This window comes from Cydia pomonella, chromosome 24 (assembly GCF_033807575.1).
Source record: "Cydia pomonella isolate Wapato2018A chromosome 24, ilCydPomo1, whole genome shotgun sequence".
Taxonomy (NCBI): Eukaryota; Metazoa; Arthropoda; class Insecta; order Lepidoptera; family Tortricidae; genus Cydia; species Cydia pomonella.
Genome location: NC_084726.1, coordinates 5,548,138 through 5,575,505, shown reverse-complemented (window position 1 = coordinate 5,575,505; position 27,368 = coordinate 5,548,138). Strand labels below are relative to the sequence as shown.

General features: G+C 34.8%; 1 protein-coding gene across 1 annotated transcript; it reads left to right on the top strand.

Annotated features, from left to right (window-relative positions):
- Positions 1-210: 210 nt before the first annotated feature.
- Positions 211-27,264, top strand: LOC133531174 (uncharacterized). Its single transcript, XM_061869306.1, has 3 exons — positions 211-409; positions 19,972-21,467; positions 24,698-27,264. Exons 1-3 carry the CDS (start codon positions 406-408, stop codon positions 24,911-24,913), a joined length of 1,716 nt encoding a protein of 571 aa, XP_061725290.1. The 5' UTR covers positions 211-405; the 3' UTR covers positions 24,914-27,264.
- Positions 27,265-27,368: the final 104 nt, after the last annotated feature.

Here is a 27,368-nt window from a genome sequence, read left to right as displayed (position 1 = left end):
AAAACTTAATGAAAGCTCAGTCTTCCACTATAATCATGATACATCTTCACCACAAAACTACGAAATCAAAATGTTTTGATACCGTTGCTGGTTCTGCTATACACAGCTTTCTACGACCTCATGTGTAAGCAGCAATGTACACGGAGTGATTTGATATTCCCAATGTTTACCACCACGCAATGCCATTTAAAACGAAAAACGTTGCCTTTCAACCTGCCAGTTCTAAGTTTGAACTCAATCGAACGCTACGTTTGTTTTTTATTAATTTTTTATCAATGTGAAACAGCCAGGATTATATGGATAACTTATTTTTTATTAAGTTTAGTGGAAAGTGTGTTTGAAATCCTGGATACCGGGTTAGCTTTTTAGAGGAGTTCGTTTGTTGGAAGCTTAGGATTTGGGAAAATGCGTAAGTGTATATATTTATAATTAATTTTATTTCTATTTTATAAATGAAACACTAGATTTTTTTTACCGCTAAAGTTTTTTTTATAAAAGTTAAGTCGTTATAAAAGTCAATCCTATCAAACAGTGTTGGCCGAACGTTAATTAGAATTGACCATTAACCATTACAAATTGAACCGTAAACCGTAACGGACGGTTCAATTTGTAATGGTTAATGATAAATTCTACTCGTAATTAACGTTCGGCCAACACTGCTACCAAATGTATCAGAAAACTTCGGTTTCGGCAAAAAAACCTTTTTATTTAACCTACATATAATTAGGTTTCTCGTACGTACGTCACGATATAATAAAATAGTAACAATCTGAAAAGAATCAAGTGGAACATATTTTATTATAAAGAACACAATTGTAACGATATTAAGTGAAGAAATCTAAAAAAGTTCTAAACTAACACAGTTTTGAACAAAAGCTTGCAACACTTGTGGTAGATTATTACATAATATTTATTTTTGCAGCTACATTTATAAGAAGAATAAACATGATGTAAATTTAAGGTTAATATGATTTTTATTACTTTAAATTAATGCAATCAGGTTAATGTTAAAACTGCACCTATCTCAAATGCATGGCCGAGATAAAATCTTAATTACAAATTTCGCAACGCAGAGGAAGTTAGAAAGGTCAATCTTGTTAAAGTTTCCATTTATGAGATAACCGGTATAATTTCTTCCGTCTATGAAGAATCTTATCCAGATCGATCTAGCCCCATACTAACCAAAGTTTTTACTATTACTAGGCGACAGTATACATAAATATATAGATAAATACATACTTATATACATAGAAAACATCCATGACTCAGGAACAAATGTCTGTGTTCATCACACAAATAAATGCCCTTACCGGGATCCGAACCCAGGACTATCGGCTTCATAGGCAGGGTCACTGCCCACTAGGCCAGACCGGTCGTCTATGATCCTGTATATAGGGCGTTATATTTTCATACCACAACTGTACTATATGATTCTAATCGATCTGATCGATCAACGGCATCGATTCATGTAGACAAACCTTAACCTTAAAACATCATCATTAAACAGGTGAATGTTTTAACCATTAAGTATTAAGTTGGTGCGTGTGATATCGGTACTTATACACTCGGGTTAAGGACGTCCGCAAACCTGGCCATTTATCGGAGGCTATCGACTTTCCTTAACATTTTACACATCCTTGTGTATTGCACAACTGTGCACACGCCCCTAGGAGGCCTATTTGAACTTATGTAATCTTTTCTTGGTCGTAGAAACCTATTCAAACTTGCATTTTGAGGTCAAAAAGTTGTCATTTTTATCATTCGCCAGTGCGTCTCGCTCGCGTGACATATATGCAAATTACACACGCCATGATGACAAAGTGACATTTGGATATCAAAAATCGAATTGGCCTCATGTTATCGATATTTGTGGATTTCATTCAGAAATTATTTCTGTATAGGTAATTAGGACATAGGGTTTTCCAACTTTGGCAACCTTTTTTCAACGAAATCTAGAGAAGGTATTAATCGTATATCTCAAGACCCATTTTTAATAACATTGCAGTAAAAGTGAAATAAAATAAATATAAATTGTAAATGACATCGGTACAACGTACTAATACTACTAATTGGTTAGTACTAAACTCCATTTAATAGTACAACATCGACTAAAAGCTAATTAAGTAATAGTGCTAAATCGGTTAGAAATCTCTAAGAACATGAATAGAAACTTTATAAGTAAGATGAGTTATATTCGTACGATTGGCTTTAATAGTTTCGTACTCTGCTTGCATGTATTAAATTCGGAACTTACTTATAATATGTAACTATAATCCGTCACCGGTCACGTATCTTCTCATTACCAATTCATTTACTGACCTTATACACAAATTAGGTTCTTATAATAATAAAAAAATATATTTATTCAGGTTTGTTCTTATGCAGATTTTAATATCATTAATAATTTTCTCATTAGTGATATTCAAATATACATAAGAATCAAACAGAAATAGACGACCGGCCTAGTAGTAGTAGTGAAAAGTCACTACCCACTAGGCCAACTAGATCGGTCGTCTATTTCTGTGTTTGTGTACCCGACTAGCAAAAATATGTCATATAAATGTTGTACAAACGTTTTTCATAAAACTTGATGGTATGCAATTTAAGGCATACAAACGTTTAAATGACGCGATTTTGGCGCAGTTTTTATGGCTAAATAGTCGTTGAGTGGTCACTCAATCGTCATAAGCAAGTACATTTAGTCCTACAGCTGTCATAAAAAATAAATTAAACGACTTTTTAGTCGGAAAAGTATCGTAAGTTCTCGATTTGTAAATGCAATTGCTTGTAGAGTGATCATAATGCAGACGTTTCTACGACTAATGAGTCGGTGAAATGCAATAGCGAAGCAGTTTCAATCATAATATAATTACCTGTTTGTGTGTACTGTGCATGGATGATTGCCGGTCAAACAAGTCGTGAAAAATATTATACTTTTTACCATTTTAAGTAGGTACTTAAGTATAACCGACTCGACATCTATTACTGCAACTAAAATGGGTAATGGGTAAATCAGATACGCATGCGAACATAATATTTTCGACGAATTTACTAGGTTTTCTAAGAAAATTTTAATGCCCCCTTTAAATATTGTTTATTTATTATATTTAATTAAATAAATTAATTTAATTTTTATCTATGAGTAGTTATATGACTCATTTATAAATAAAAGCACTAGCTTACGACTTAAAACTCTTAAGCCAACACGATACGGCCGCCATCACCCTAATTCAGGGTTCCCTGGTGAACTTGGTGAACCTAATAGGTGAAACAAACAGTTTTGAAGTTAAGTCTGTGCTAGTAAGTAAAGAAGCACAACTCTGACGAACTTTGCATCTATAAGTACCGCTCCTTTTGAACTGCTTCCACTTTTTCCAATCTAATTTTAACATTTTGTGTATCAACACTGTATTAAGAACTGAAAATTTATGAAACAAATAAGCCGTAATCCCTATCTTTTAGCTATAAGACGGTCGTGTTTATGACTGTTGTATGGCACTTTAGCAATTTAACAGCTGTAAAAAGCTGATGTTATGATTAGTTGTACAGTAATCACTCATAAAGCTTTTCTATGACCAAAGTGCTGTAAGATGTCATATTGAGGTTGTAAAACCGGGAAAAGGTCTTGGTTAAAACTTTTGTACGACAGTGATTAAATTGCTTTATTACTATGTTAAACAAACGTCTGTACAACTGCGATTTAAGAACAATTTGCATTTAAACTAAATTGCGGTATAAATGACATTTATACAACATCACGTTTTAAAACTTGCTTATTTACGACGCACCTACGATGAATTAGTCGTAAAAGGTTCAGATGTTATTACCAATTTGCTAGTTGGGTAGGCAGAGGGCTATGAAGCTGATGGTCTTGGGTTCGTATCCCATGGCAAGATAAGGGCATTTATTTGTGTGATGAGCACAGATATTTATTCCTAAGTCATGGGTGTTTTATATGTATGTATTTAAGTATTTTTATATTATATATATCATTGTCTGAGTTCCCACAACACAAGCCTTCTTGAGCTTACCGTGGAACTTACAATCTTTTCATTTTAATACTAGACTTTTATTTTAATAACTGATTACAAAATTCATTGTTTAATATGATACAGTATTTATGATCATTACTCTATCGGTACTAAACTGTTATTACCACAGATTCATCAAAACCAAATGTTAAAACAGAATTTTTACATTTTATACCTCACACGTAACACGCACAAACTAGACGCATCCTTCTGAATAAAACATGACAAATACTGGCTGAATACATAATCCCTTTGCACGATTTGTAATTTAAAACCAGTGAAACCTATCCTTATTGGTCGGACCGGAAGAAATGGCGCCAAAACACGCGTTCCGTTGCGTCACATTACGTAATGCCGTGTCATCCGCGCTTTTGTGAAACGGAACGTATTCTTCTATTGAATTTATTATGTGAATTAGGAAGTCTACTTTTATGTGGGTTAGTGGTGTTTGAATGGAGAGCGAGTTTTACGTTCCGGTCAAACAAGGTTTTTAATTTGGTATTGAAATAGTAAACTGAGCGTAGTGCTGCAACACATATTACAATTAGTAGTGTAAGGTTCAAAGCGAATTTTGTATAAGAATTTTTAATTATATTCCCATTTTTTTTCATTTATAAAAATAGTTTTTTGATCATTAAAATAGCTTAATAACTTTAATATGGTGCTTATAAGTTGATTACACTGCTGTACTATACAACGACAGATAAATTATAGTAATGTAAGTCCAAACAGGTCCTGATAGTACTTATAAATGCTTAAGTGGTCTAATCTAATCCTAATATGTTCTTTTAGTTGCGTCTAGTCTTATAAATTTAGACAGACACTTTAGACAGATAATAATTATTCACCTTATAAGTTGAATGCCCTCAGAAATGTATTATTAGTGATTATCTTTAGCTTAGCCAATAGGTGATTATCCGATTATCACTTAAGGCGAATGTGGAAGACCCGCGCGAAATTACCTTTTCATACAAACAGTCCACATTTTCCTGGATATTAACATTATTGAAAATATTTTGACACAATTTGTTGTATATCATCCACAGCTTTGATTTCTTTTTTAGAATTTTTAATTATTATAGGCGTTAGATTTTGTATGAAATCTGTTTTTTGCTCCTCATTTTTATAAAAATACAAAAATCGAAAAAAATTCAAACGAAGGCATAGATGGTTAATAAACATCAAATTATGTAAAAATATTTTCCAAAATGTCAATATCCAGAGAGGAAAATGGGGACTACGTTTATATGGAGAATGGGCCGTCCTCCTTCCTCTTAAGGCGGGTGCCCTAGACAAGTTTTTCTTTGTCATAACAATACTGCTTTTTTTTGCCTTGTTTAATAATGTAATGTTTATATTGTCTTGGCCTTAAGCTGATGTCAACAAAGACTAATAAGTATTAATTTCAAATTATAATTGCCTCTGACAATGCCTTGTCATTTCCGTATTGACATTATGTCATTCTATTCGAGGAAATATGATCAGGCCGTGTTCCTATTGGTTGCATGGGCGTAAACGATGATTTCAAGTAATTGTAACCAGTGTAATATGACCTCGAATTCCTGTGACGGATAATCTGAGATCACGTGATACTTTTATAGAAAATTAAATTAAATGAATGAAAATAATTTATATGAAACAACACACAATCTTAAAATTATCATTTGACTTTAGTAATTTGTTGTCCCAAAGAGGAAACCACTCAGCACGTGTCGGAGCACATAGTGCAACGACACTGATTTTCAGTGGACCCTAAACTTAAAACCTAAATCTTAACATATAGACTACCTAGCTTGCATATTATAGGAGCTTCGTCTGCCAACAAACCACTCTGTGGTTTGGCAGAAGTATATTGTAAATATTTATAAGGCATGAAATGTGAATAAACGTTTATTTTTTTATTTTATTTTTTAAATAGGAATAATATACGTTACAACGTAAGAATAGTAAAAACAATGCGGAGCAGGTACATAGTTTTATAAATAATAACCAGCAAGAACAGAATAAGAATTATTCAAAAACAGATAGAATGTGAACAACAGTACCCCCCGTTTGCGTTAAGTGTCATTTTGTATGAGATTTTTGACTTTCCAAAACGTCCCGCTTGGCGCACTGTTCAAAAACCCATACAAAATGAGACTTAACGCAAACGCGTACGTCACGTTTCGCTATCGACTAAATTTACACTAGGGGCACTGATTATAAAAGAAAATGGGGAATTTAAGCCGTAACGTAATAGACACAGGCGACTAGGAGTGAGAAGTTTGATGTGTGAGAAGAGGGTATCTATTGTGTCCCATAAAGTTTTTAAGTCATAATGTATTGTTTGTCCGCATTTTCGTTAGCGATAATTTGGTTTTTCTCAGAAACGCGTAATGTTTCAGGATTGTCATAAAACAAACCTAGCCTAACCTATCTATAGGATAACCCAAGGAAATTCCTGAAAAGTTAACGGTTTCAAAGTTATGACTAATGATAATATGACTATCATTACATTATGACTTACAATAATTATGCGAAACAACGGGATCCGGTGAGAAGATGAAGTTTTAATTTGCTTTTGAATGAAAAAAGTGAAAACTGATGTGTCGGACGTCTGGGCGCGGACCCGGACCGTTTTAGCGTGGGTCATCCTTTATAATAGTAGCCTAGTCGGTTTTTACTAGTGACTGTCCCTACGAAGCAGGAGGTTCCGGGTTTGAACCCTGGTAAGGGCATTTATTTGTGTTTTTTTCACAATTATTTGTTCCTGGGATATGGTTATTTTCTATATATTAAAGAATGTATACCTACCATTATATATTATATACATCGTTGTCTAGTACTCACGACACAAGTTCAGTACACTTGTGGGTACTCAGACAACGATAACTATAATATACAAATACTTAAATATATAGAAAACATCCATGTCTCAGGAACAAATATCTCTGCTCATCACACAAATAAATGCCCTTACCGGGATTCGAACCCAGGACCATTTACTTCATAGGCAGGGTCACTACCCACTAGGCCAGACCGGTCGTCAAAACTGTGGTGTTCTGTACCCCTGGTGTAAATTTATTCGATAGCGAAACGTGACGTACCCAATTGCGTTAAGTCTCATTTTATATGGGATTTAGAAACAGCGCGCCAAGCGGGACGTTTTGGAAACTCAAAATCCCATACAAAATGAGAATAAACGCAAACGCGTTACATCACGGTTCACTATCGAATAATTTTAAACTAGGGGTTCTGTGTAAAATTGTCTTATAATATTGATTTATATTGGTCACTCTTCGTGATTAACTCGCTGGTGCTAAGCGAGCGATTGGATTAAAACGTTGCGCCGAAGTTTAATTATAATAAAAACGATCAATTTACGTTACACTAGTTTTTGTTAGTTATGACTAAGACTTTATGAGACAGTATATAAATTAGTACCTACAGCTGTTGAGCCTTAAAGCCGTCAAGAAAAGGCTTCAAAAAAAATTATTGTCACGGAACGAAACACTGTGACAGAAATAACTGCCTACACATAACACGGAGGCGTATTCTGATTTTGACCTGGGTTTATTATGGATATGATCTGTCAGTGTGAAAAGTGACGTTTCTGCAGTGGCAGCATGGTTCCATTTTTATCGCTTGTCACTATGCCCGTCACATTCGCACTTACGTACTTGTTAGAAAGTGACAGGCATGCTGACAAATGAAAAAGAGCCGACCATCTTAGCCCTACTGGTTAAAGGTATGTCACTTAACACTGGCAGATCATATCCATAATAAATCCACTTGACTCGCTACCGCTTGAGTACATTCATAATATAAAAAAAAAAGTTTTGTGCAAAGGTTTGACTAAAGAGTATGCAGTTCTATATTATGTATAAATTCGTAAATACTTAGTTAAATCCACTTCAAATTCATAACTTATACTATTCGATATCGATTTATTACAACACTTACAAATTACAACATTGATATTTACAAATTTCATTAAAAAATCGACTGTAGTTTAGGAACCTACTAGAGTCAAACCAAGATAAGTTCGCAGCAATTTGGAGAGCGCAGACGGTGCAAGTGTCAAGTAAACGTCATGAATTCATAGAAGTTTGATGTTTAAAATAACCCGTGCACCGTCTGCGCTCTCAAAATCGCTGCGAACTTATCTTGGTCTGGCTCTATTTAACTATCACACTGAAAAAAATATGATCTTAGCGAGCGCAAATTAAAGTGATTTTCATTAAAAATAACTGCTTTATACAATACAACAAATATTTGAAAATCAGTAAAATACAAAACAGTAACTTTAACTGTTTGTACATTTCTAAGTATTGAAAAACGATAAAAATAAACGAACAGAGACTACAATTTAACTACTCAAAACAGTAAAATTTACTATCTTTTCGGAACAGTAAAATTTACTGTTTTGTTCGATAAGCTCATATGGAACTGTTGAAAGCATTAACCGTATGCAACTTCAATTGTTTTAAATTGTTTTTTTTAGGGTTCCGTAGCCAAATGGCAAAAAACGGAACCCTTATAGATTCGTCATGTCCGTCTGTCTGTCCGATTCTGTCACAGCCACTTTTTTCCGAAACTATAAGAGCTGTACTGTTCAAACTTAGTAAGTGGATGTATTTTAGGAACCGCATTAAGATTTTCACACAAAAATAGAAAAAAAACAATAAATTTTGGGGGTTCCCCATACTTAGAACTGAAACTCAAAAAATCTTTTTTCATCAAACCCATACGTGTGGGGTATCTATGGATAGGTCTTCAAAAATGATATTGAGGTTTCTAATATCATTTTTTTCTTAAATGAATAGTTTGCGCGAGAGACACTTCCAAAGTGGTAAAATGTGTGTCCCCCCCCCCCCCCGTAACTTCTAAAATAACAGAATGAAAAATCTAAGAAAAATATATGATATACATTGCCATGTAAACTTCCACCGAAAATTGGTTTGAACGAGATCTAGTAAGAAGTTTTTTTTTTATACGTCATGAAATTAAAAAAAAAAATTTTTTTTCATCATACCCATACGTGTGGGGTATCTATGGATAGGTCTTCAAAAATGATATTAAGGTTTATGATATCATTTTTTTCTAAACTGAATAGTTTGCGCGAGAGAACCTTCCAAAGTGAAAAAAAGTGTGTCCCCCCCCCTGTAACTTCTAAAATAACAGAATGAAAAATCAAAAAAAAATATATGATATACATTATCATGCAAACTTCCACCGAAAATTGGTTTGAACGAGATCTAGTGAGTAGTTTTTTTTTTATACGTCATAAAATTTAAAAAAAAAAATTTTTCATCAAACATATACGTGTGGGGTATCTATGGATAGGTCTTCAAAAATGATATTTAGGTTCCTAATATCATTTTTTTCTAAACTGAATAGTTTGCGCGAGAGACACTTCCAAAGTGATAAAATGTGTGTCCGAAGTGGTAAAATGTTGAACAAGATCTAGTAAGTAGATTTTTTTTAATACGTCTTAAATTGTACGGAACCCTTCATGCGCGAGTCCGACTCGCACTTGGCCGCTTTTTTTAGTGCATATTCGAGAATGCTATTCCGACATTGTCGACGTGACATGTAATTCTGTAAAATCATGTAAAATATACTAAACAGAATAATCCTCTATATTTTATCCCACTTTACAAGCTAATCTTCGATTAACCAACGCCCACTCGGCAAACTTCTAATACTAATTTCTGGTTTCAACACGTTACGTTCACTTCGTTAAGGGCATCTGGTTGTGAGATTCCGAACTTATGACACAATTTGTACTATATTATACCATACTGCAATGAAAACGGGTCAATAAGCACCGTAAATTGTGCCTTTGCTCCTCACTTGGTAATTATGGCCCAAAAAAAAATTTTTTTTCTGTTTTTAACAAGCAGAAATGTCTGCGAACGATGCTATTAAGCTTAGAATAAATTTAAAAGTGGAAAATTTACTGTCTTGGGTGAGACTTGAACTCAGAGGCCGTGAGTTCAAGTCTCACCCAAGACAGTAATATTAACAGTTTTAAATTTATTCTAAGCTTATGCCCCAACAGTTTTTAGGGTTCCGTAGCCAAATGGCAAAAAACGGAACCCTTATAGATTCATCATGTCCGTCTGTCTGTCCGATTATGTCACCGCCACTTTTTATTAAAACTATATCATAACCTCATTTACGTTATTGTATCACACGATAGATAGTAATGATGATGCAGTGCCGGGCAATAATATATCACCGTTATGTTTTTTCGTATGAGCATATATAGAGTAAACAATATAATAACCTTATACTGTTTGTAGATTGCATATTTTACTAGTCATTTTAAACAAATAAATGATGAATACTGTAATGAAATACTGCCAATTACATGAAAACAATTTTACTCATCGCTCGCACAAAGAAGTAGCAAAAAACCAAAGTTTTAATCTGTTAATAATATTGGAACCAATTACAGCGTCTTTCATTAAATAAATAGAAAACATAAAGGACGACTAGAACATACAACTTTTAACGCATGAAGCGGTAGAAATTTTACTGATGTCGGTGAAATATCAAAAATACTCCAAAGTTTCTTTTAAATGTCCCGTGGTTGGTCCCGTTAACATACATAAAAAGTTTTACCGTAAAAACATGGAGGTGATACATATATTATTGGCCGGTACGTAAACTTTAAATTGGCATAGGTAATATACATCAACTTACCACAATATAATAATAATAAAAAAATACCTTAATTTACTATTCTTTTGCAAATTCGAGAGCAAAATGGGCAAATTTTACGGCATGCGAGTTTGCGTCATAATTTTCGTCAGGTATTTTTATTTGTGAATTATTCAGTTGTTCAAATATCCCATTCTGTTACATTTTCAACTTAATGGATTGGGTTTATTTTTTTAATTGCTTTATCAGTATATTGCACCTGGATTTACCTGGGACAAAATTCTTTTCGTTGTCTTGTTTCTAATCACTTTGTCACATCACACATGTATTTCCGTCTTCTATCAAATCAATAAAAAAGTCGCATATCTTTCTAGCTGTACATTACTTGGAGAAAATTAAAAAGCTACACTCCACATTTTTTGGGGGCAAAAAACAGGACAATGAAAATATTTAAAAAAATTAACCTATCCCTACCCTATAACAAAGTGTAATAAAATGTTCCAGTTCGTGACGTTTTAGTTTTAGGCCTGACCTTTTTATTTGTATTTACGTGATGCATTGGAGAAATGTTCATAAAAAATCTGAAACACTGGAATAAACATGCTAAAAAAACAAAGAATAAATAAAGAAAAATAGTACTTATCTAGAGTCGGGCCAATCTAACTCTGCATGAAATGTACAATGACAAATTGTGGTTGTCATCATTAATACCATATTTCTATACAAATATGGCGTTTGACACCACTTCACTGTGTTCTGATCAAGTCTTGCAAAACTCGCTTAGACGGACTCTGTAGGTACATTTGGAGAATTGGATTGGAATTGGAGAAAATTATAAATAAGTAGATACGTGCTCCATATACCAATGCCGATGCAGACAAATAAATGCCAGCTGATAAATAATGTATGTGACTATTTTAAACGTACAAAGCTACCTGCATCTATGTATCTAATTAAACAGTAGACAGTAACCCAGGTAACAGATAAAAGTAAACTGTTTGAACTGAGATAAAATCAACAAAAAGTGAGAGTAACATAACCGGCGGGCGATCACGCAAGAGTTCAATATCACGCGTCAATGGTAAAACTCCCATACACTTACGTGCTAGTACAGTTAGCAGGCAAAGCTGGAGCGCCTGTCATCATCATCATCAATGGTTAAACTCCCATTCACTTACATGCTAGTACAGTTAGCAGGCAAAGCTGGAGCGCTAGTCATCATCATCATGAATGGTAAAACTCGCATACACTTACGTGCTAGTACAGTTAGCAGGCAATGCTGGAGCGCTAGTCATCATCATCATCAATGGTCAAACTCGCATACACTTACGTGCTAGTACAGTTAGCAGGCAAAGCTGGAGCGCTAGTCATCATCATCATCAATGGTCAAACTCCCATTCACTTACGTGCTAGTACAGTTAGCAGGTAAAGCTGGAGCGCTAGTCGTCATCATCATCAATAGTCAAACTCCCATACACTTACGTGCTAGTACAGTTAGCAGGCAAAGCTGGAGCGCTAGTCATCATCATCATCAATGGTCAAACTCCCATACACTTACGTGCTAGTACAGTTAGCAGGCAAAGCTAGAGCGCTAGTCATCATCATCATCATCAATGGTAAGTCTCCTTTGGGTGGGTTTAAGAGGGAAGAATATCTTTGCGCTAGCTAAATAACGGTACTTTTTGTATGAAATTCCATTTCGGGAGAAAACGTTTTCCACTAACTAAATCTTAACAAATCACTTTGATTTTGATGTCGTTCGCTTCAGCATTCTATGATTATAGTTTTCGCTTTAATGATTTTTTTTTTCATTTAAAAATCAATTAAAAAAAAACAAGAAATATGTTCTTACCGTATTTTCATGACTTAAATGTTACATTTCTAAATAAATTAGTGCGTTAACTTTAAAAAATGTCTACAAACAGGATAGAAGCGTTATTCCGACATTTTGCCATGGCTCATGGGTGCCTGGTTGCGCTGCAACGAATCCCAAAAACTGGATCGCTAATAGCGATTAAAAATCCTAGACGTAATTTTAGATGTAAGAGCGGGGCCCACTCAAGGAGAATGTACGCAGGTCATCTTTCATATATAAAAAAATTGCAGCTTTTTAACATATTTTTTTATGTTTTTTTTTTATATTCTATATTGTATAAGCTAAAATTCTAACAAAATGCACATGTTGTACTGTACCCTATCTGTAATTAACGCCATCGTAAATATTATGAAAACATTTCCTAAGCGCTTACTCCGAAAAGTACCTTAATTAGCGTTATAATGATAATAATGATGATGAGGTGAATAGTATTACAACAAAAATAGCAAGCAAGTTTGACGTATTCAGACTGTAGTTGCTAACTGTACACTCACAATAATAAGCTCCCATACATACATTACATAACACAATGATGGTCGCACGACACTTTCGTCGGTTTTGCCGCGCGCTGCGCACACGCCGGTTTTTGCGAACCCACTTAATTGGGACAAGGTTGGAATGAACTTTATGTTCAAATTTAATTAAATATTAAAGCTTTTTGTGCAACAAACGGATGGTCAATAAAGAGAAGGATATATAAAAATCTTAATCGTCGTATCGGACGCTCTCTTATTTTAATGTCTAAATGTTTCCGAACAAAATAAACACAATTAACTTTTAAAATCTTTACCACTGAGTTGGTAAAATAACCCGTAACTTACGGTGTTTTCAAAACTGACATGGTATACATATTAATTACGGGATAAATTGGAATATAGTCTTAGTTTATACTTATTTCACCCTTAATTGCAATATTAACCCTTAATTTTTTTCATATAATACAAAATAAAACCGGCCATGTGCGAATCGGACTCGCGCACTAAGGGTTCCGTACCATTATTCATGAGACAGCCTGGTGACAGACGAACGGACAGCGGAGTCTTAGTAATAAGGTCCCGTTTTACCCTTTGAGTACGAAATTAACAAGACATACATAAAAATATATTTCTTAAATTGTACACATATTTATGCACTTATCATATTTTATATTATTCTATAAGTACCTTCGTTATAAATATGACCTACTTTTATGAGTGATTTTATCAACATAATGTATAAGTAATCATATTTTATATCTTATCATGCTAAATCGCTGTCATAAATTAAATAAAAAACAAACGTACCTTTGTTAATGTCATATCTCTTGTAATCTGTAACAAATTAAAAAATCTTGCAAAATGCGTATCGATGTTAAACAATGTTAAAATGTTATTGTACTTGTATGTTCACAACATGTTCATGAGATAATTATTACACATTTGTTGGATTTTTTGTCATTGACCCTAATAAGTGGTAAAATAATGTTCATGCATATATAATGTAAATATTTATTCTATTATCATTGTTATTATTAATTTGATTATTTTTATTTATTTGGTTATTGTGGAATATTATTATTATTGTTATGTATTATCTATTCTAATTTTTAATTATTAATAATTTCATTGTAATTACTTTTTGTATACGAGTAGGTGCTAACATAATCTAAGGAATTGTAACTAACATTTTTCTTTATGGGCCCCGGCCTGAAATAAACGGATATTTAATTTAATTTAATTTAATTTAATTGTGTAACATTGGTATAAAATACTTAATTATTTAGTCGATTTAAAACTACGCACCATTTAATTCTAAGGGATGGGTATGGAGGTACCCATCGCTCATCCTCAGGTAAAACGAGAAAAAAACAATTGCTTATAACATCTCAAAATAATTATCTTAATGTTTCGGGAGGCCTTGTGGAAGTTGTGGTGGATTCACTCCGCCAATACCAATAGGATCTTTTGCGTAATTGCCCTCTCAAGAGCTACCTTGTGCCTCGATTGCTTGTTCGACCACCTCTATTCTGCTTAGAATAAATTTAAAAGTGGAAAAATTACTGTCTTGGGTACTTACGAGTGTTACTGGCTTGAACTCACGGCCTCTGAATCGATACTGCAGAGCTCTGCCATCTGAGCCACCAAGTGCTCATCCATAGGCAGCAAATTTTCCACCACATATGGCGACCCAAAGACCCATAGGTCTATGGGATCCTAGCGACATCTACCGTAAGAACATTACGATTTCGAATAGCCTGCTTCAAGTCCTTCATTTACTGCCTGGCGAGGACGTGACGGCTTAAAAGTTACATACAATAAATAAAATTATTTTGTATAATTTCAACAAAAAAATACAATGCATCATGATCTCTGATACACAGTTAGAGCGGCCAATTGTCAAGGCGTTAAGAAGCCACCCCGAAACCGCCTCTCCATACAAACGTAGTCCCTATTTTTCTCTCTGGATATGACTATTATTGAAAATATACAAGGACCCCTTACGACCTGGATGTCCGTCATTAACAACGACCTTAAGAAAGCCCAAATAAATGTTTCGACGACCCAGAACAGATACGCCTGGCGAAGAATGACGAAGAGAGCCGACCCCAAATGACATGGGAAAAGGCTAGGCAAAGAAAAAAAGATAGGTACACAATTTGTTATAATTCGATCGATTTTTTCAATATTGTAAGAGTTAGGAGCATTTAAATATTTGCATTAAACCTGTTATTCGCTCCTAATTCTTATAATAATTTAAAAAATGAAAAAAAAAACAAACGGTTGGGTGTAGCTATGACTAAAATACATAAAATTCTGTAAAAATATTTTCCATAATGTCTTTATCCCGGGAGTAAAATGAAGACTACGTTTCTATGGAGAATCGATCGTCCCCTTTCCCCTTAAAGTGCTTTTTCAGATATTTTTGAGCACCTTGACCGCTCCAATATATCTGATGGCGATTGTACAAACACAGCATGAATAAAAACACCTTAATCTGTTTTACCGTTCGTTTTATATACCTATATGTGAGGCTAACATATGCGAAACACGTTCAGCCCAGATAGACTGACGGACGTACAACTGGTTTCCCGCCGGCCGATAGTGAAAGTCTTGGTCAATGCGCTTGTGACGGAAACTGCATATGTTGACATTTATTTGTTTAACTTAGGTACATTTACTTGCACCATCCCACTAACCCGGGGGTTAACCCGTTAAACCCGGACTTACCATGGTTATCAGTACAATTTGACAGTGGGTCAGTGGTTTAACCGGTTAATCCGAGCTAAGTGGGATGGTGCAAATGGCGCTAAGGGCCACTTGCAGCAATCACTGACCCGGAGTTAAGCGGTAAAACCTGGAATTACCATGGTTACCAGTACAATTCACACTGGGTTAACGGTGTAACCGGTTAATTTCGGTTTAGTGTTATTAAGTTTGTTTCTAATGAATTTTAGTTAAATAATCAAAGATTGTTTTATCACGATTAACGATTCCGTCGCTGACTGTACACTTTTTCCTAAAATCTGTAATTTACAATCATTGTTAATTAAAACGTCAGTTTATTGTTAGTTGGCGTTGGCCCATAGATAAATACCATTTTGGCGTAACAACATGCATATCAGCGCCCATTAGAGCAGGGCATTTTTCTCTGTCTAATTACTCTAATTACGGCTTCATTGGAGTAAAAGAGAAAGATCCCCGCGATTTGCGAATTTCGGTTTTCGCGGTATGGCCACAAAAGTTAAATTTTTCGTGACTTTTAGCCAATTAATGAAAACTTTATTTCAAACGAGTGGGCCATTGATACCTTAAAACTAATATATATTATACCTAACAATATAAACTAAATACTACGAATCACACTATGGTTGCGATGTGTTACGCAACTTCAACAACAATGCGCGTGATTTATAATTTAGCCACGCTTGGCCGGCAACAACAGAAATGTGACTTTAGCAATAAAAATGTGACTTTATATTAAACCAAACGAAACTTATGAACCCTTAAACCCAATCAAAGAAGCTACTTGCTAATAGCAGGGTTCATATTGAGACTGTCTAGCTATAATCTATAAATAAACATGAACATAAAATGCAATAAAATACCTATTTGACTCTGGCAATCATGGATACGATAGAAAGCCTGAGACGATTTATAGATAATCCTAAGTATAGGTATTCTTTAGTCAAAATTAATGCCTTAAGACGAAATTGGATGACCCGTGTAAAATCGCCTTTTCATATAAACGTAGACCTCATTTTACTCTCTGGATATTCACATTATTGAAAATATGCGCACAGCTATGTTTTTTTTTCAATTTTTTTCTCATTATAAGAGTTAAGAGTATTAAAAAATTTGTATGAGATCTGTTTTTGCTCCTAATTTTTACAATAATCAAAAAATCAAACGAAGGGACATAGCTATGGTTAATATACATCAAATTATGTAAAATATTTTCCATAATGCCAATATCCATAGAGGAAAATGGGGACTACGTTTGTATGGAGAAGCGGCCCTCCTCTTCCGTCTTAATAAACTTGTAGTGATAATATTTATCTAGACATTATGCGTAAGTAGATAGGTACTTTACATACAAGCAAACTTGCACAACAGTATTCAAATATTTGTTATCTAGTGACAAGCATCATTACATGCACCTTCTTGTCATTACTTGTACAGAAGCACCAAATAAAATATGTACACTGTGTTTCTAAATAACTACCTATATTAAGTGCAAAATTTATAAAATATTTTTTTATTAAATAATATCAGGATTGGCTATTGTATACGGAAAATAATTTCTGCCAAAAGTCTTAGGTTATTACCTATAGCAGCAAGCAATTTATTCTCAAATGTTTGTGTTGTTTAAAACTCGTTACGACAGTGATTGGCACCCAAATTCCCCAATTTTGCAGCTTCTGACTTATTCTATCTATAATTGCGTGTCTATGCTACCAAGGTGATGAAATTAAAACAGTTTAAATTAATTCAATTATTTATTTGTATCGAATCTAGGAAGATCCATATAGTGTTAGTACAGTATGTACAGAGAATCTTAAAAAATAAATTGGTTATAAAAATAAACCGACCATCCGATACAAATTTACTAAAATAAGGGCGAAAATGTTCGAAAATATGCTGAAAATTGTAATGCACATGCTTCCTGGCACAGCGTATCAGCATTGCGATACAATGAGGAAATGCCGCCAGCATCCTTGGTACAATACCTCAAGGGCCCATTTTAGATTTAAACTAGTTTAAAATTTAAACTAATTTAAAATAGCAATACCTCTGTATATATTCTATTATGTTAATAAAACACTGAGTTTCGATTATACCAAAAACTAAACTCAAACAAAAATATGAATATGACTAAACAAAATAGCGTCTTTGGCGTAGCACCGAAGACGCTGGCAGCATTTTCTCGCGGATTGTTAAGCTACTGTTACACATGAGTTCTAGAATAGCATGCTAAAAAGCGTGCAATCAGTATGCTTAATATGTGCAAGCTTATGAACTGACTGGATGTCTTTCGATACCCCCCGTCAGGGGGGTATAAGGGGCCGCTTCCGCCTTCCGGCTGCGGCGGCTGTCGCGGGTCGCTCCCCACCGACCGGTGGGGAGGTCAGTTGGCCGTCTTTTGGGGGACGGTGTGTGTGACTGGTGTAGACCAGCTCTTCGCTACCGATCGTTACCCAACCCCACGACCCCTAGCCTGGTGATACCGTTTGAACGGGGCCAGGTTTCGGGGTCGCGGTGAAGGCGACCGGTAGCTTAGCTGGCGTGTGCGGCGTGCTGGTGAGGCTGTGCTGTTGAACTGTTAACATTTGCTAACAATAAGCATGCTAGTTTTAACATTTTACCACTGTGATCTAGCATGCTCAATAAGCAAACCTATTCACACGCGCTAAAGCACGCCGTCTTCCACAGCAATTGCTCGATAGTGGCATACTTTCGTGCTAATAATCAGCATGTGTAACAGTACCATTAGGCTCATACGTACGAGTAGGTACATAAAAAGGTATTGACATTAGAAAAAAACAGTTATTTGCAATGTAATTTAAGACAAGTATGACAAGCATTAAATACATAATCATGTATGACATACATTTTCCTAAATACAAGGATGAACTTGAGTGATTTACTTTTACATAACCACAAGGCATATTACCTCATTAATCATGTAACACGATCATGTGTTCATTCATAAATATCTACACACCCTTCAACCTTAAGTCGATGGGTTAAGACCCAAATTTGTAGACATTTTTATAAGTGAAATACGGGTCATGTGTGTGAAAGCTCATTTGCTGTATTTATGTATGATGTAATATAATATGATCGGTTTGACCTTCCTTCCGGTTTCTTAGACAAGAAAAGATATGGATGTGTAGCGCATTATGAATAATTTATATAATAATATAATTAATTATGAAGCCGTTAGTTGTCGATTATGTTACGAGGAATGTAATCGTGACATTTGCAAGTAAAAAGCTATTGTAAAGCATTAAATATGAGACAAAGGTCACGCAATTTAGAGACGCAAATGGAACAAATCGGTACTACTTTAAAAAACCTTCTCCTCCTTCCTCCCTCCCTCCTCCCCCTTGGTCCTTCCTCTTGGTCTGTCAATCAAAAGAAAAATGTGTTATCTATGTATGGGGTGCAAACAAAGTTACTGCCTTTCGACTTTGAGTAGCAGTGTGAGATATGAGTAGTGGTATTACACACAAGTAGATAGCCAAAATTCCTACCTAACTTCCCGATTGATACCAACTAAGGTACCTACTTTGATTCTATTTTCGATAAAATGGCATTTCGATGTCAGCCTATTTACTAGTCCACCTGCCCAATACTTAAGTACTAACTAATTTTAGTAAAATAACAGAGAAATTTGCCGATCGAACTGCTTTTTCGTTTCGGGGATATAAAACATGCCTTCGTTAAAAAGCCGCGATGTGAAACCATATATTCTTTTATTTATTGTATTCATACCTTCAAACTATTAAATATTTCGTAATCATAGACCGTTTGATGATATGATTTGCCTGCCTGCAATCCTGGTATTCGTATTATGCATCGATGTTAGGATACCGGATAAACCGATGCTCGAATTTGGCGGTTAAATACTTATCTCTAATGGAATTGCATTGGATATTAACATTTCTCCTAAACATTGTGATCCTGAGACTTAATCAAATCATCATTAAAACAAGAGATACTGGTATGCGGGTATGCATGGTTTCTGTTCAAAAATATTACTTCAAATATGCTTCAAATACAAATATTCACATAGGGACGTGAGCAAATATTTATAATAGACACATTTCCTTTAATCAGGTCTTTGAAATCGACTGTATATTAACTTTAAATTTATCTTTGGGTATCATTGATTTACAAATCGAATGTTTTACTTATTATTTACTTTCTTTTTCAGGTAAAATGCCGCCTTACACAATACTCACGCTACTCCTAATAATACCAGTAACCATATCAAAATCAGTAAAAACAAGTGCGCGCCCGGTTCATGAAATCATTAACGAACAATCCAGAATAGACGAAAAGAAACTCACCACCCAAGGCTTTCTACCTTATGGCAATCCCTTAGCAGGAAATTCCCAACAAAATGCAAGACTACATGCACAGAATCAGCAAGCAATGTTCAATGCAGAAAGAATCAGGCAACACAGAGCTCAAGTTCAAAGATGGACACAAGCCCCGATACTAATGGACAGCTATATGAAAGCTTACCACGAATCACAAGAGAGCCATCAACTTGCTTTAGAACAACAGCAAGCGAAGTTAAGAGACGCTAAAGCAGTAGCTACTACTCCTAAATCTAGGCAGACAGAACAAAAGAGCAGAAGACAGGAGAAAAGAGTAGAACCTAAAAGAGTTGAAAGAATCAGACTGCAAAGTCCAGAGCCTACGAAGATTACTAAAGCTGATGCGATTATAAAAGAGAGGAGCAGAAACCATAGGTCACATGGTTCACTAGATCTCCAATATCATCAATATCTTCAGCCAAAAAGATACCAGACTGTCTATGTTTCACCAGGACCTACTTATGATCAAGGAGTAACTATCAAACCTAATGGCAATGTCGGTCTGAAACACTATCATCAAGCTACACATGAAAGTAAGTTGTATACAGAAGCTATACCAAGCACGGAGAAGCCTATTTATCCCAAGCAATATTATCAAATGCAAGAGTATCAATCTGCTCAAGATATTGATGCATTAAAATCACTACTGAAAACCAGCTCTAAAGATCAACAATTATCTGGACTAAATGCCTTAATTGTATCAGGAAATCAGAATAAAGAAGAAGAAGAAAAGCACAATAATCTAGAGACGCCAATAGATTTATATTTCTATTTAAAAGATGCTCCAAGCCCAAATCTAGCGCAGCAGTATGATCATACAAAATATGCCCAAATACCACACTATGCTAGCGCTTATATGCCTGAACCTATAGTCAAGGATCATACACCTATAACTGAACAAGTAGACGATATTGAAGACCCCAATAAACACAGACCAAACCTTATCAAACCTTACGGAGTACAACCTATTGTAACCCCAGCGCCTGCCACACAAGATACAACCACAACTAAAAACAACAATTATTATAAAGTTGAAGTTGCCAGTCAAACTATTTCCTCAGGACTCAAGTACAGAGAACCTGATTATTATGTAAATGAAGATTCGGCTAAACCAAGTTATCAGGCATTACAATATGCTCAGCCACAATATCCACCGTCGCAATATGGGACCCAGTATGCTGCGACCCAGTATGCTGCAACTCAGGATGGAACACAGTCAGACGAAAACGACCAAAGCGAAAGATATCTTCATCATAATGCGCAACACACAGGAATCCAACATTTGACAGGAGATGGCACAGGAATCTCTGCATACGGCGATGACAGTGTAAGTAATAAACCTTCCAAATCCTTAAAAAGAACAAGCAGATCAACCCTTGAAACTGCTCCCTTTATTGTACCACAAATTACTAATTCTTCCGTTTCTGTAACTAATGATACAGCAGCTCCTAAAGCCGAATCGCTTATCAGACTAAACCCAAGAGGTAGACACCGCTTTAACGACATGTCAACATTCTTAATAACCCCAAAATTCCCTATAGGAGAAGCTACTGATTACACATATAGCGATTATGAGGGTGATATTAGACCACATCGTCCCAATAGACATAATCAAAGAGATTACGATGAAGACTATGAATACGATGGCGATTTTGATTACGATTACGAACATACAAATAAAGATTCTCTATACAGCTTGCCGACGCAAAGTTACGCTACTGTTGGATATAATACGAATCCAAATAAATACAGGAAAAGATTTCCAGAAGTCCAATATGGTGTTCCTGAAACGTCATACGGTACACCTTTAAATTTTGATACTTCTTACGGACCTCCAACTTACGGACCACCAAGTTACAGTCCTAACCCAAGTTATTCTTTTCCCAGTGGACATAAAACGCAACAATCCGAACCCCTTTACGTATTATCTCAATCGCAGCTAAAAAACTTGATAGGACACCACAATTTAAATATTCAACACTTGGATATTTTCCAAACTTCATCGCCTAAAATAAAACGCAAAAGACCGACGGGGCACAGGAAATATAAAAGACGGTATCCAGATAGTCACAGGCAAGCCAAAATAAAGAAAACTTTGCATAAAATACACAAAATTACGGGACACTGACAAGCCCAATTATTCAACTACCTAATTTTGTGATTTATTACATATAAACATGCATATTAGTAAAATACCACAAATGTTAAAAGTTTTAAATTCACCATACGCATTTAAATAGTTCCTACAAACTTTTAGGGAACTGGCTTTCATTGAAATATGTTTAATTTATTTTTTCCGCGCTCTCTGATTATAAACCTATTATTTTATTACTATATACTTACCTATTACTATTATAACCTATTAGTCGTTAATCTAATTATAAATAGGCATTTATAGTCATCAAAGCAAGACCGTGAACTAAACAGAACCAAGGTTTTGATACATTCTCTATTGAACCATAGAACAAATAATAGCTAGGTACTGCCTACACATTATCGCATTTAAACTAGGTAAGATTATTTAAAGGTACGCTAAATTATTTAAACAAGTTTTATATAGTTTCAGGTAAACACAAAATATTTAATTTGAGCTTAAGTTTTCTTGTTACCTACTTTAATATTTTTTGTGATAGTATTTTAATTTCTTGAAACTTAGTTTGTAATAGCTGCAAATTCCATTCAGGTAAGTTAGAAGATTTATTTATTTGGCAAGATACCTAAAGTAATTATGATTGTTGAAGTTCTAGATTGCTTATAATATTTTACTTTCAATATGATCACTTGAAATAAATAGGCATCGTTAAAAAGTTTTACAGTACATATGGTGCTACTTCACTTGCACTACGTGCGATAATTGGCTACGTAACTATTTCAATAATTTAAAGGGCCATATGTACTATAAAACGTTGAACGATACATGTGCGAATAGGTAATTCGCAACGAGTGGCGATAAATAAAAACACGGCCGAAGCGAGTGTTTTAAATCTTCAAGAGTGATTTCCTTTCTTTCGCACTTATATCGTAATGTACTATTATAAAACATATCGTTTATGACTGCATTTAACTCTCTGTAAGTACCTTAGAACTGGATAATAATATAATGATGATGATGAAACATGTAATCGTTATCTAAACATTGTAAATGTTATACTAATTTACATTACTTGAATTAATTTTAATAAGTTATTTGATTAATTATTTAAGCACGTTTATGTTAATTATGTGTAATTAATAAACATAAGATCATTTAGAACAGTCATTTATTTTGTTACCATTCATATTTACATGTTATTCAAACAAAAAGTAGTTGAACTTATCATAAGTGAATACATAAAATAACAAAAACGAAAATCATTTACGAAAGAAAAAGGAAGGGTGATATTTATAACACAAAATAAAAGTTCACAAATACTTCACTTTACATTAGACATTCTTAGCATATAGGTATATGTAAAAATAAATTTACTTCAACCGCAAACTGCTAAAGAATCAATTTTCGCCACTGTAGTACATAATGTCAGCACCTCATATATGATATGTAACGTATACCGGGTGCCCAGTAATTAGTGGATAACCTTCTAATTGCTGCATAGGCTGGTCCAGATAATGCATTTACAGGTCTAGTAAAGGTTTCGTGGTTTGTCGAGATAATCGAACTTTTCTGTCTTTTTTAATAGGTTACCTTACTTAACTTCAATCACCATCTAAGCCATATCTTTATTTGTAAAAGATTATAATGATGTATAATAGTATCTATATATAATGTAGGTGTGGTATAAAAAAGGTAAAAGGTTGTTAAATCAAGCAAAAAATATTGGAAAACGTTCTTTAGCACCACCAATCATAACTTGTTTAATAATATCCTCATTCAAAATACTTACGAGTAAGTAATTAGCTAGCTGTTTACTTAAAAAAAAGTATTATTCTATGAAATCAAAGTAATGTCTAAAAATTGAGTATTCTTAATGGGAGTCTAACAGAAAATACATATAAGGAAGCCTGTTACAGCAAGACTGTTTTATTACGGTGTGCTGGTTCAGTACCCTTACCACGACTTTGAAATGCATCTCCCTCGTCTTTGGTGCAAGCCAGATGCAGCCACTGCGTTTGAGTTAAGGCAGTCGTTAGCATAACGCTACTATGGTAAGGGTGCCTACCTATTTATAGTCATGCCCTCATCCTGATGTTTGAGAATCGCGAGATGTCGATATAGGTTATTAACCTTTTCACCGCCACGTCAATAAAGTAATAAATCATCAACGCCACGACAAAAATTGCACATACACAAACCTGACCAAAACCACGACTTGATGTGAAGTCGTGGCGTGTGGGGCACGAAATGTACTGACTTTATATCAAGTCAATGGCGGCGGAAAGGTTAAACAAACGGACTGTAAGAGACTACATATAGCAGTTTTCACACTGCCACTCCAGCAACCCATATTTTTTCCTATGTCGCAATTCCCTTATTCCAAATCTGTCTAAGTATATCTCAAAAACAGTGTTGTTTAGAGTGTTCTCCCGACGCCCTGTGTCTCATATTACCTTTACTTCCAGCTCCACTACGCAGCCAACTACGAGTTCGGCTACCGAGTTCGCGACCACCACAGCGGCAACGATTTTGGACACCAAGAGGCCAAGCATGGCGAGAACACCAACGGAGCTTACCATGTGCTCCTTCCGGACGGACGCATGCAGAAGGTCCGGTACTCCGCTGGTCCGGAGGGCTTCCATGCTGATATCTCGTATGATCATTTGCAGTATAAACATTGAGGAGGTTCATAGTTCATACACAACATTAGATTATGTGGACATACTCAAAGTCAAAGGCTATAATGCCCTTTCTTATCTTATAGAGGAGTATTCCTTTTACCTATGTGAGAAAATCATTACTTGTGAAGTTGTGAACTACACAGGAGTGACAATATTATGTCAATGATCCAATAAGTAATTGTATAATAGGTATTTTACTCGTGGAATTTAAAATGCCCCTATGTAATTTATCAACTTCATCAAAAAATATTTTAATTTCCACGCTTAAAATAAACTTGAATTTTATGCTGGTTTGTCTAGAAAGTTTAGAAATCTGGGAAATAAGTACTATTGCAATTAAGCTACGCCTTCTTTACATTGCAAACGGCTCGGCTGAGTCAGAACATGGATACTCTTAAAGGTACATGAAAAATACTCTGTTTCCCAGAACTAACTTTCTAGAGAAAATCAGCATAATCCTGTAAATAATTTTGTGATACAAAGTTCGTTATTTTAGAAACTAGGAATGTTAGTACAAAATGAAACAAACAAGAGCGATATAATTTATTCACTATACAAGTATATCTTAAACTAACACAATGCTTACAGTAATATACATTAAAATTAGTGATATTAAATTTTGACTGAATGCACTTCAGTCGAAGTCCAGCGCGCGAATGGCGAATCAGAAAATGGCGTCAAAATTTATATACATTTCCCGCCAAACCTTAGAACGGCAAATAATATATGCAAGTTATTTTGTGGAAAGAGAAACCGAGAAAGTAAGTGCGGTATTTATGGTGTACATTACTTGTATGTCGTCGCTTACTGTTCATTACATAACATTTACGTAATTATAATTATTATAGACTTCCGTTTTATATTGAACTTAACAATGGTGTTACATTTGTCTTTTAGGCGTAACTCATTGTACTGCGATCAGTAAATGATTATTAGATAAGTTGCCTATTTGAGAAGGTTAATTTTATCTGTGCAACAATAGAGTTGGACCAAGCTAAAGGCTTCTACAAACGTTGCAACAATGGCATGTGATTGCTGGCTAAGTAAGACCATCGAATTCAACCGATCGACCAAATGCCGCAATGTATTGCAAAATTTGTAAAACATGCGATTATCGATGACGTTTGGAGAGGTTATAACTTTACGCAGATTTTGTAGTGACAGACTGTGGAAATTCTACGATAAAAATCAGATTCCTATGAAATTATGACGAGTGGAACGCTTTGTCACTTAATAGTCGGAACAGAGTTACAACTACGCCTGACTCTACGAATGTTGACAGGATTTGTGGATCCATTTTCTATGACCAACTGTTCAAAACAATTCAAACGCCAAATGTTGTAGATTCCTGCGCTTGATAGTATCGAACATATAATTGATATAATCTTAGACAAAAGATGAATGACCGCAAAAGTGAGTGAAATAACTGGGGAAGAAAATGTACCTACCTTCTTTTAGAAACTTGTCCTAATTTCAAAAATTTCGTTCAACAATTTGCAATTTGCATACTAATCATCAAATGCATAATCAATTCGAAACCTCAAATCCTTGATTTTAAAATTCAAATTAGTTACGCAAAAAATGCGTTTTGAGCTCGATGGCTCATTAAAAATTCATTTAGAAATTTTACGATTTTTGACCACAATTAAAAAATAAGAAGGCGTGTGGTTTAGCCGATGGTCTATTACGTGTTAAAATGGCTAAATATTATCTACCGGAAGCTTAAGTGTTGCTAAACTTTTACTATTTATTAAATGGGCCGCTATAAGCTCCGCTGACCACTATAATGACATAAACCGCGCGTTGTTTTATTCGATAGACGCAGCGTTGAACGAAATGTAGGGAAAAATTACAATGCGCTTAGCACTGCGTTTACAGCGTAAAACTACGAGTATATACGGTCATTAGATTACCTGATTTAAAATGGGTTTGCGGCAAATGCGTTTGATGCTATGTTTATCGCATAAAACAACGCAGTTAAAAGTTATGGGTGACATTATTATAACCTCCTAAGGCCAAGCATACAGAAATATTGCCAGTTGAATTTGAAATTAATATTGTAGGAAACATGGTTGAATTTCTTTTGTTCTGAAACAAGAAAAAACTCTGTTGCAATTGAAAATGGTTTAAATTACACTGAAGTATATTACTACAGGCAGGACCGTGGGCTTTACGACGATAAGGCATAAAGAACTATGTGAGAAGTAGAGGTAGGTAGTGCAACAGATTATGGCCGAATAACAGCTGAAGTAAATAGTGCTGTATGCTTCGTTATCTTATGTGGTTATTAAATAGGTTAACACTTTTAGCATCTGTATCCAGACCAGTCAACTCTAAATATTTATTGTAACGCCTGCAAAAGGGTCTTTAAGACCAAGTTCGACCTGGCCAGCCAGCCCATAACAGGCAAAATCCATAATTTGCTGGGGTCGCCCCCTCATCGAACTCGATTAGG

What these genes read in the sequence shown, in the direction of transcription:
- LOC133531174 (XM_061869306.1), top strand. An exon ending in CTGCATACGGCGATGACAGT is followed by an intron (nt 21,468 to 24,697) that starts GTAAGTAATAAA and finishes CTTTACTTCCAG; the next exon opens with CTCCACTACGCAGCCAACTA.